At 63.1% G+C, this 10946-nt stretch overlaps 1 protein-coding gene across 2 annotated transcripts in view; it reads left to right on the top strand.

Moving 5' to 3' along the window:
* TTYH3 (tweety family member 3) overlaps positions 1-10946 on the top strand; it is a 33169-nt gene that overhangs the window by 18525 nt on the left and 3698 nt on the right. For both annotated transcript variants that reach the window (XM_040634697.1, XM_040634698.1), the window contains exons 8-13: positions 833-888; positions 1553-1645; positions 3374-3466; positions 3760-3896; positions 6309-6482; positions 6931-7006. In XM_040634697.1, coding sequence (XP_040490631.1) covers positions 833-888; positions 1553-1645; positions 3374-3466; positions 3760-3896; positions 6309-6482; positions 6931-7006 — 629 coding nt within the window. The remainder of the gene's footprint in view (positions 1-832; positions 889-1552; positions 1646-3373; positions 3467-3759; positions 3897-6308; positions 6483-6930; positions 7007-10946) is intronic.

Below are 10946 nucleotides of genomic sequence, written 5' to 3'. Positions count from 1 at the left end.
CCCCCCCCCCCCCGGAAGGGAGGCGCCTGGGACTGCAAACCCAGTATTCCTGCTTCAGGGAAGGGCCCTGACCCCAGGGGGCCCGCGTGCACGGGAGTCTTGTGGGCGTGGCGGCAGGCAGACAGGGCCCTGGCTCCTCCTGCAGCTCCAGCCAGGCTCGGGTCTTCTAGGGTTTTCAGAGTCAGAATTGTAAGTGAATCCCCGTCTTCGAATGTTGGGCACTGAATCGACACGTGTTAACGGGGAGTAGACAGGCCACCTGAGTCTTGGGCCGTCCTGGCAGTCGCGTCCGGGCTATGTCCCCCCACCCCCGCCAGCCTAAGAACTGTTAGTCTGCCCAGTGGGCCAGGAGCAGACGTGTCGGTGTGCGTCTTCTGCCTCCTGGCCCAGCCCCGGTGCGCTGCGTGCTGCCCCGGGCAGAGCGAGGAAGAGGGCTGTGCCCCGAGAGGCTGTTGTGCGAGCTGGAAAGACCCTGCCTGGAGTGGAAGGATCTGGGCCCTGGCCCTGGGCTCCCTGCGGGCCACATCTCCTAGCACACGTGCTCGAGCACACAGCCACAACGTGCAGATGCATGCACATGCGTGTGTGCACACACAGCCACGCACACACGGACATGTGCACACAGACACGCACGTGCAGGAAGACACACACACACACAGAGCTCCATGCAGATACACAGTTGTGTACAAGCATGTACACCCACACACGTGCACACAACGGACATGCAGGTGCACACGGATGCACGTGAGCACATGTGGACGCGCACGCGTAGACACGCACACAGCACACGCACACGGCTGGCCTCACGCGGCTGCTTGACCTCTCCCCGCAGACATCCTGCAGTACTACCTGGCCTGCTCGCCCCGTGCCGTCAACCCCTTCCAGCAGGTGAGTGCTCGGGCCATTCCCACTCGTGGGAGGCCAGCCGGGCCCTGACGTCCACAGCCCCGGTGTCTACAGCCCCTCAGCCCTCCGTCCCTCTCCAAGACGTCGTTAGAGCCTGGGACCAAGGAGCTGTTGGGGGGCAGCTGGATGAATGCCACGTTGACATCACTACCTGCCCCTGGGGTTGGCGCCTTGATGCCCTCGGTGCAAGTCCTTTGGGTGGACTGCTTAACGCCCCCAAATACCTGAGATTCCTTTCAGTTCTTGGGTTGCCCGTGGCCACCCTGCGAGGCAAAGCCAGCCGTGCGGCAGGCGTGGAGGGGCCCAGGGATGCCTCACCGTGGGAGGGGTAGTGGGCCCACTCTGTGGAATAACTGGACAGGTGTCATGGTGGAATTTGGGGGGAAATGCTTTGGCCCACCGCCTGTCACTCCCCTCGGGGTCCTGCATAACTACCCCCTTTGGAGTCACCGTGCTTCCGGTGATGGGTACTATCTCTGGGCATGTGGCAGTCTCACGGGGACCAGGGGGCGGAGTGTCCGAGCGCTGGCCAGAGCCGGGGGAGGGGAACCCCGGAACCGCCTAACCCGGGTGCGGGTGGGGCTGGGGGAGAGGGACCCGGGCCGCTGCGCCCCGGCTGGACTCAGCCAGGCTCTCTGTGGAGCAGAAGCTGTCCGGCAGCCACAAAGCCCTGGTGGAGATGCAGGATGTCGTGGCTGAGCTGCTGAGGACCGTCCCCCAGGAGTACCCGGCCACCAAGGTGAGTGGGCGGCAGGGCGAGGGGCACGCCGTGCAGTGCCCACCCGGGACCCTGCGGGGGGTCCACCCGTCCCTCTCACCCTTCCACGGGGAGGCTTCTCCTCCCCTTCACCCGCCCTTCATTGCCCTGGGGCTTTGGGAAAGGTTTTTAAAAATAATGCTGCTCTTCATTTTAAAAGTAATACAGACTGTTCGAATTAAAAAAATAGAAAGGGAAAATGGGGACAGTTGTAGGAACAAAGGAAGGTCTGCCCCCGGCCCTTGGGGGTGTTCCGGGAACTGGGGAGGCGGCGTTTTTTCCCCTGCGCTGTTCTGGGGCCTGAGCGTTCCTTCCACACGTCTGTTACCACGCTCCTGATGAAGCCCAGCGTCCTCGGGGGGTCAGCCCGCGGGGGTCCTGCCGGCGTGCGCGCCACTGCGGAGCGCGGTGGGGGCGCGTGTCTGTGTGCACGCCTGGGCTCGGACTTCTCGTGTGACAGCTGGACCTTCTGTAACAAACTGCTCACAGAATTTAAGTTAAAAAAAAGATGCACGCGTAACACACGTATTACATTTACTTCCTCTCATTTCTTATTTCTGCTCGGGCCAGGGCGTCCTCTGGGTATTTTGCGAGCGAGTGGGCAGGGAGGGGGGCCGCCGTGGCGGAGCTCCACATCCCGGGGGGACCTAGACAGCAGGGATTCTCTCCCGCACACACTGGAGGCTGGAAGTCAAGGTGATCGAGACCAGGTGTGGGCAGGGCTGGCTTCTCCTGAGGCCTCTCTCCGCGGCGTGTAGATGCCCTGTTCTCCCCACGTGCCCGTGTGGTCGTCCCTCTGTGCCTGTGTGTGCCCTGACCCCCTCCTCTTACAGGACCCCAGTCCTGTGGGATTGGGGCCCCTGCCTCGTGACCTCCTCTTGCTTTAATTACCCCCTGAGAGGCCCCACCACCAAATACAGCCCCATTCTGAGGTATCTGGGGTTAGGAATGCAACATATGAATTTGGGGGGGGACACAGTTCAGCCCCTGGTGGTGAGTTCTGTTATCCTGGAATCCGCTTCAGAATCGCAGGGCGCTCTTAGACGTGCGCCACGTGAGGCAGTACTGGGTCCCGTGGCTGCTCTGGAGGCACCAGTCAGCCCCGAAGTGTTTCTGTGAGCTCGTCTTTCCACGGACGGGATGTGGGCAGGGGTGCGCGTGTGCACACACACACACGTGTACACACACACACGTACACATAGGTGCACAGGCACACGTGTGCACACGCAGACGCGTGCGCACACGTACACAGAGGCACAGGCACGTGTGCACACACAGGCAGAGACACGCACACTGTAGGACCCAGCTCGCTCTATACAGAGTATTTGGATAATGTCTTGTCACTTAAAATATCATGAAAAATTTCCCTTTAACTGCTCCTTAAAGTAAGATTTTTAAGAGAACCAAGCCCCCACCGGGAGCTACGTGGGTATTTGCCGTCTCCCCTGTTTTCACAGGCATTGGTGGGTCCCACTCTCCCCTGTATACTCCTGTCCTCCACAGCCCCTCCAAGGCCAGGACACAGACTCTGGCCATCATTTCTAGAAGCCCAGGGTCCTCAGGACCTGTGCCAAGACTACGGGTCGAGGGTGGCCTCGGTGGCAGGGTGTGGGTGGATGGGCACCTGGGGGGCTCCCAGAGGACCTGTGCCTGGCTCGGGCTCCCGCTCCTGACCGTGGTGCTGACCCTGTGTGCTACGTGTCCCCCCAGGACCCCCTGCTCCGTGTCCAGGAGGTGCTGAACGGCACAGAGGTGAACCTGCAGCACCTCACCGCCCTGGTGGACTGCCGCAGTCTGCATCTGGTGAGGCCAGGTTCCTGGAGCCAGGCCATGCGGCTGGGGGGCAGGGGTGCAGTGGGGGAGTGGGGGCAGAGGGTGCAGCTGGGGGAGTGGGGGCAGAGGGAACAGCTGGGGGGGTGGGGACTCAGAGAATGGGGGCTCGCCCATGGGTGGCCGGCCCAAGGCCCAGGCTAGAGCCGGGGTGGTCAGGCCGCTAGCAGTGGGCTGGGCTGAGGCTCTGGCATGTCTCATCTCACCCTGCCTTCCCTGTCTCTCTCCTGGTCTCTGTGGGCCATGCTGTCCCCATCTGGCCTCAGGACTACGTGCAGGCCCTGACGGGCTTCTGTTATGACGGCGTTGAGGGCCTCATCTACCTGGCCCTCTTCTCCTTCGTCACGGCCCTCATGTTCAGCTCTATCGTCTGCAGCGTCCCCCACACCTGGCAGCAGAAAAGGTGAGGGGCTCAGAGCTCGCCCCAGGCCATACCGCAGGCAGGATATTTTAGAGATGTGCCTTCTGGACACGCCTGTCCTCATCCCCAGAGACAGGAAGCAGATGCCTTCTCCCTGCCAGGTACTCCGTAAGCCTCTCGGTGCTCAGACACTGGCGAGTCCGCACTGAGCAGCCCTGTTTCACAGATGCAAAACCGAGTCTAGAGGAGCTCCCAGCCCAGGTGACACGCGAGTCCAGGCAGGTGGAGCCAGGTCTCCTGCCCGCTAGTGCCCGCTCCGTGTGCCACGCCCTTCCACACCCGACTGGCCGTCTCCCCGCCCCTCAGTGCGCATGTGCAGGGCTTGTACATGAAAAGAGCAGCTGTCTAGCTGTGGGGACTTGGAGCTTCTGCAGGGAGGGAGGGCCCCAGGTGGCTGTGGCCTCCATGGCCCATCCAGCTGGGTGACCAGGATGGCAGCTACTTCCCGTGGGGCTGTTAGGTCCTTATCTTTGAAGTGGGGGGTCCTGGCAGCTCCTGCCTCAGTCTCCCTGATCAGTACTGGGTTGAGTGGTGTAGGGAGGGGCCAGGCCCCTTCCCTTACTTGGGCCCTTACACTTCATCTCCCAGACTCACCACCTCCCCTCCCCTTGCGCGGTAGCTGCTGTTTGGTGGCCCAGATGAGATGACAAATAGCTCAGCTCAGATCTCTTTCCTCTGTCTGGATTTCTGCTCTATTGTTTTCTGTGGTGATGCTGCCAGTGGTGGTGATGGTGATGATGGTGGTGATGGTGGTGATGGCGGTGATGGCGGGGGAGGTCATGACGATGGTGATGGTGATATGATGATGGTGGTGATGGTGATGATATGATGATGATGATGCTGATGATGGTGATGACGATGATATACTGATGGTGATGGTGGTGATGGTGGTGATGGTGGTGATGACGATGGTGATGGTGATATGATGATGGTGGTGATGGTGATGATATGATGGTGATGATGCTGATGGTGGTGATGACGATGATATACTGATGGTGATGGTGGTGGTGATGGTGATGGTGGTGATGACGATGGTGATGGTGATATGACGATGGTGGTGATGGTGAAGATATGGTGGTGATGATGCTGATGGTGGTGATGACGATGATATACTGATGGTGGTGGTGATGGTGGTCATGACGATGGTGATGGTGATATGATGATGGTGGTGATGGTGATGATATGGTGGTGATGATGCTGATGATGGTGATGACGATGATATACTGATGGTGATAGTGGTGGTGGTGGTGGTGATGGTGGTGATGGTGATGAAGGTGGTGGTGATGGTGATGATGGTGGTGATGGTGATGATGGTGGTGATGAAGGTGATGGTGGTGATGGCGGGGGAGGTCATGACGATGGTGATGGTGATATGATGATGGTGGTGATGGTGATGATATGGTGGTGATGATGGTGGTGATGGTGATGACGATGATATACTGATGGTGATGGTGGTGATGGTGATGATGGTGGTGATGGTGATGACGATGGTGATGACGATGGTGATGACGATGATATACTGATGGTGATAGTGGTGATGGTGATAGTGATGATTACGGTGATGATGACAGTGATGACGTGATGGTGATGACATGATGGTGATGACGATGATATACTGATGGTGATAGTGGTGGTGGTGGTGGTGATGGTGGTCATGATGATGGGGATGGTGATGGTGGCAGTGGTAATAAATATGGCAGCTGTAGGGAAGTGGTCAAGAGAATAGACCGGGAACCACATGGCCTAGATTTCAGACTTTTGCTTATTGGGTGACCATGGGCAAGTCACTTAACCACGTTGGGCCTCCATTTCCCTAACTGTGAAGTGGGGGTTGTAGGAGTACACCCCTGTCGGGGCCGGGTAAGCACTAGGTGAACCACTGCGTGTAAGGGCTTAGCCCTAGGCTTGGCTGGTAATTGACGCTCAGCCGGTCGCTACCCCTGTCCTGCTTATCTCACTGCAAAGGGCCCAGAGAGGAGGCCCTCTGCTCAAGGTCACCCAGCTGGTGGGCGGGAGGTGGAAATAGAGCAGGAGGATTGGGCCCAGGCCGGTCCACAGGGACTCAGGCCACCCAGAGGTGCAGGCTGGGACCTGCAGGGCCAGAAGAGGGCACCCCCACTTCCAGGCCCCCAGCCCTCTCTGCCCCCCAAGGAGGGACCATGCCCCCTTCCCCTCAAAGCAGACAGCGTCCCTGTGTACAGGCCGAGGGTCGGGCCCTTGGCTCCCCCGTCTCAGAGGACGAAGCCAGGGTGACTTGCCCACAGTGCCATAGGCCATCCGTGGCCAGCCAGGATCGGAACGACATGTGTCTGCATCCACGCTGACCCCACACGGGTCTCGTGGCTGACTGCCGTGGGCCAGGGTGTCACCCGGGCTGGGTGTCCCTCCCTGCAGAGGCCCCGACGAGGATGGGGAGGAGGAGGCGGCCCCAGGGCCGAGGCAGACGCACGACAGCCTCTACCGCGTGCACATGCCCAGCCTGTACAGCTGTGGCAGCAGCTACGGCAGCGAGACCAGCATTCCGGCTGCGGCGCACACCGTCAGCAACGCCCCGGTCACCGAGTACATGTGAGCTGTGCCCGGAGCTGGGGGAGGGGCGGGGCCCGGCTGACCCAGGCGTGCCCAGCCGCGGCGGGCAGCTGGCAGGGGCGGCTGGGGTGGGGGGCTCAAGACCGCGGGCTCACGCTAGGGCTGCCCAGGCTTTGGGTGGGGTTGGTCAGACGGAGGCTGCTTCTAGGCTGTGGGGATGCCGTGGTCGAGGGCCCGGGGCTGGCCACGTGGTTAGTGGGCGTCCGGGCGGGGGCTGGGCCTCCTCGGTCACGCTGCCAGGGTCACGGGTGCCCCAGGCCCTCACTAGGGGGCTGCGTGCAGGGTGGTGATGAGAAGGCGCGGGGTCGAAGGTGGCCAGGCAGAGCAGGGTGGGCAAGGGGTCTGCCTGGCTCCAGAGCGGCCTTCGACGGGCGCGGGGCCTGTTGAGGCTGGCAGCCGCTCACGGCCCCCTCTCCTCACACCGCAGGAGCCAGAACGCGAACTTCCAGAACCCCCGCTGTGAGAACACCCCCCTCATCGGGCGTGAGTCCCCGCCGCCCTCAGTAAGTGTCAGGGCTGGTGGGGGGCGGGCAGGCCTGGGGGGTGCCTTGCGGCCTCCGGAGTCTGGTGTCACTCTCATGGGCAGTGTGGGCCCAGGGCGGCAGCTGTGAGCCTCGAGCGCCGGGGTGAGGGATCTCCCCAGCCGGGGCTCTCCGGTGGGCGTCTGGCCTGAGGAGACAGTGCCGAGTGGGCCCACAGGCTGGCCTGGAGGTACCTTGGGGCCTGAGGGGCAAGTGGGTCAGCTTGACTGCAAGGGGCCTTGGCTTCTCCTTTCCTGTCTGGTCCACTTTCATTTCTTTCCTCGATTTCCTGAGCTCAACTCAGGACTCAGCCTCTGGCTCTTCTGGCCGTTGTCCCCTCTGGCCTCAGGGATGAGTCAGAAAAGAGGGGACAGGGCAGTTTGGTGCCAAAGAGAAGGAGCCTGCTGACTGACAGGGGCCCTGGTGGCCTTCCTGGAGGTGGCAGGCTGCAAAGGACAGGGCCAGAGAAGCTGAAGGCCACCCTCCTTGGGAAATCCATGCCTGCGCAGTGGTCCTGTCGTGCCCTGTGGGGCCTGGGGTGCCCTAGCCCCGGACCAGGGTCCGTGCGGGCATGCAAGCCATCTGTCACACTCCAGCGGCCCTCCCCGTCGGCACCGTGTTCCAGCCCCCTGCAGCCTGGCGTTCAGGCCCCCCTCTCTCTCTCTCTCTCTCTCCTGCACTCTTCCCACCCTGGGCCTTCCTAGCGCTATCTGGCGGCCTTGGACTCTGGCAGCCACGCAGGCTGGCAGTTTAAGCCCATGGATAGTGCCCGAATGCTGTGGTGGCCGTGCCCTCAGAGTGACAGGTACTGACCCACCCCAGGTGGCCCACCCTGCACCGCCTGCCCACCGCGCCTCCGTGCCTCATGCTGTCCGCTCACTGCTGCCCCCTCACCAGGGCCGGCCTCGGGCCCATGTGATGTGCTCCAGGGCTGTCTCAGCTCATGGGGTCCCCGCTGGGCCAGCTCTGGGTCATTACAAGCCTGTAGACTTGTCAGCCCTTGACACGAGAGACCTCATGCTGGCCTTGGGTCCATGACCCCATCAGGGGCAGTGAGCCACTTCCCCACCCTGGCCCAGCTGCAGGCGGCCCCAGCCCCTGTTGTCACCTCCCAGCAAGGGGACCATCTCTGCAGGCCTGAGGGTACGCCTACACCCGGCGTAGGCTCAGTGAGCTCGCTGCCTGGGGTGTGGCCAGCGGGCCTCGAGGTGTCACCCTGCATGTTCAGAAGTGCACACAGGTGCATGTAGGCAAGCCATCCCCCCACGTCTGCGCGTGCCTGCTTGGGCTCCTTCAGGGTCTGGGGTGCTGCCCCCACCCCTTGCTGCATGTCCGAGGAATGACGTGGCTCCCTGGTGCTCACAGCACCTCCTTCTGACGGTGTCATGGCCGACCGACTGGCGTTCACAACCTTTCTCCCCCCCAGGAGTTCCAGGAGGGCTGTCAGGGCCCGGGAACAGTGTCCCTCCTCACCGGGGGATGGTGGTGTGGGGACTTGGGTGTGGGGTCAGCCTGCCACGCTCCCTACCACTGGCGACGCTTGGCACATGCCTTGGCCTATGTCCACACCCCCTTGGGCCTGGGGCCGTAGCACATGCCTCCTCCATGTGTGTGCACCACGGGGACACCCGCACACACGTGTGCACCGAGCGCCTTGTGCTTCGGGTGGGATGAGGGGAGAGAGGATTTGCCATCCGTGCCCTCCCCACCCCCCACCCCAGCTGCCTACGTCCCTGCATCAGGAGCCGGGAGGAGCCCACGCTTCGTTCCTGACCCAAGCAGGTGGCAGCATCCCCCAGCCTGAGGGGCCTGTGCAACTTCTCTGGGCCCCCCTTTCCCCGGGGTGACGGGGCAGAGTGGCTGTGGGGCCTCCTCGTTCCTGGGGCCTGTGGGCCGTCAGGACTCCCTGACCCTTTCTTGAACCCAGCCCGACTCTGCCTTTGCACAACGCTCTCCTCCCGGTTCCTCCATCAGGATCCCGCTGGGGGAGGAGGGCTCCCCACGTTCCCCGAGCCCAGCCGTTGAGGGCAGCTTGCCTGTGACCTGTAGGTCCTGTGCACGTGGGGTGCAGCTAGGGAGCCTCCAGACACTGGCTCTTTATAGGGCAGAGCTCTGCCTGGCCGGGGGCCCAAGTGCCTGAGTGCGCTCCCGTCACCGGAAGAGGAGGCTGGTCCCATCCCGAGCCTCACCCTGAGCTGCCACCCTCTGCACACGGAGCCGGCCGCCCACTCCGGAGCCCCTCCGCTGGGGTTCCANNNCCGCCGTCCTGTCCTGCCCACAGGGGGTTCTGGCTCAGCTCGCCAAGGCCCGTGCGGCCGCACCCAGCGTGCGCTGACCCCGTCCCCCCATCTCCCTGCAGTACACCTCCAGCATGAGGCAAATACCTCGCCACCAGCCAGCCTCGCCCGACTCCAGCGGCGCGGCCACTGAACCACCCCGGCCGCCGCCCCACGTGCCAATCGCCCTGCTCCTCCCCGTGCCAGCACTGCCGCTTCCGCCCGTGACCACCCGCCGGACCCTCCGCTCTTGCCAGGCCCACGGCGGCACCTTCAGCACCACTGGCCCGCCCCTCCCCTCCCCGCAGGGGCACGGAGATGCGCAAGCTCTCCTTGGGTCACGCACCTGGACACAGGGGAGCAGTGCCACCGACACGGGGCCCTCCAGCCCCCCCATGCCCCTCTGCCCCTGAGGATGGGGGTTCACAGAGCCCCACTCCGGGCCAGACTTGCTGTGTCCCTGACGCTTACTCTGCAGCAGGCCGACCTGTGGACCCCCGTCTTCTCGGCTCGCGCCCCAGCCTGCTCTTTCCCTCCTGCAGCTCCGATGCTTCTCCCGTACCCTCAAGGCTTCTGTGCGGCCCTTCTTGCGTTCACAGGCTGTGCAGCGCCCCCTCTGGGCGGGGCAGCTGGAGGGGCCTCGGCGCGCTCGCCCACTAGGCTCCAGTGCACAAATTTCCCGGGAGCTCCTCCTCCTCACTCCACCTGACCACCGGCCCCCTCTGCCAGCTGCCAGAAGCCTCCCGCCCAGCACCGCTCTCTCCCCCAGCGCCTACCCTGCCCGTGGAGCCCAGCCCTCCACAGCGGCAGGAGGACGGCAGGTGCCACGCCGAGCCCAGGCTGCTCACCCAGTGCTGGCCACCTTCTTGGTGCCAAACCCCCTCCCCCACCCCAAGACTTGGCAGCTCGTCTGGTTCATTTTTGCACTAACCACATTTGTCATCCTAGGGCAGGCGGGGCTGCCGGCCGAGCAGCACACTCCCTTCTCAGTTCCCTCTCTGTCCAGGACAGGCGCAGCGTCCCGAGCCCGGCCTCGGGGCTGGACCCGAGCTGGCTGTGAATGTGCCCTCGGCCCCTGCCGCCCCTCCTTGGGACTAACCACTAACCTCACCCAGCCTCCGCGGGCACCCCTGGCTGACCCAGAGCCAGCACGTGTCGCCCCGAGTCCAGGCTAGAGGTGAGGCCTAGGACAGTCGGCTGGGAGTTGGGCTGGAGAAGCTGTTTCTTCTTGGGGTGCTGCTGGGGAGGGGCTGTAGACCGACAGGCAGCCTGAGAGCCTGGAGACCCGTCCCTGGGCAGGTGCTGCCCCAGGACGACCGTGTCCTCGGGAATGAATGTCCCTTGGGCTGTCGGACTGAGGTCCCTGTGGCTCAGTCTCCCTACCTGTGAAGTGGGAACAAGGCTTCCCTAAGGTGCTCTGGCTTTAGTGTACAATGTTTGCTGTGTTTCCTGCCGTGGAGGGTGCGCCACCCCAAATCAGGATGGGAAGCCCCCTGCCAGTCCCAGCCCTGGCCTAGCCAACCTGAAACAGAGAGGCTCTGGCCTGTGTGGGAGGCGGGCAGCTGGCCAAGCCTCTTAGAGGCCTGTGGGCTCTTCCTTCCAGAGTCGGGGCAGTGCCCTTCCCTGGGACAGGCCCGGGGAGATGC

The sequence above is a fragment of the Ursus maritimus genome, unplaced genomic scaffold (assembly GCF_017311325.1).
Source record: "Ursus maritimus isolate PB19 unplaced genomic scaffold, ASM1731132v1 scaffold_2, whole genome shotgun sequence".
Taxonomy (NCBI): domain Eukaryota; kingdom Metazoa; phylum Chordata; class Mammalia; order Carnivora; family Ursidae; genus Ursus; species Ursus maritimus.
Note: the sequence above shows the minus strand (reverse complement) of the source record. Positions and strands in the feature narration are given on the sequence as shown.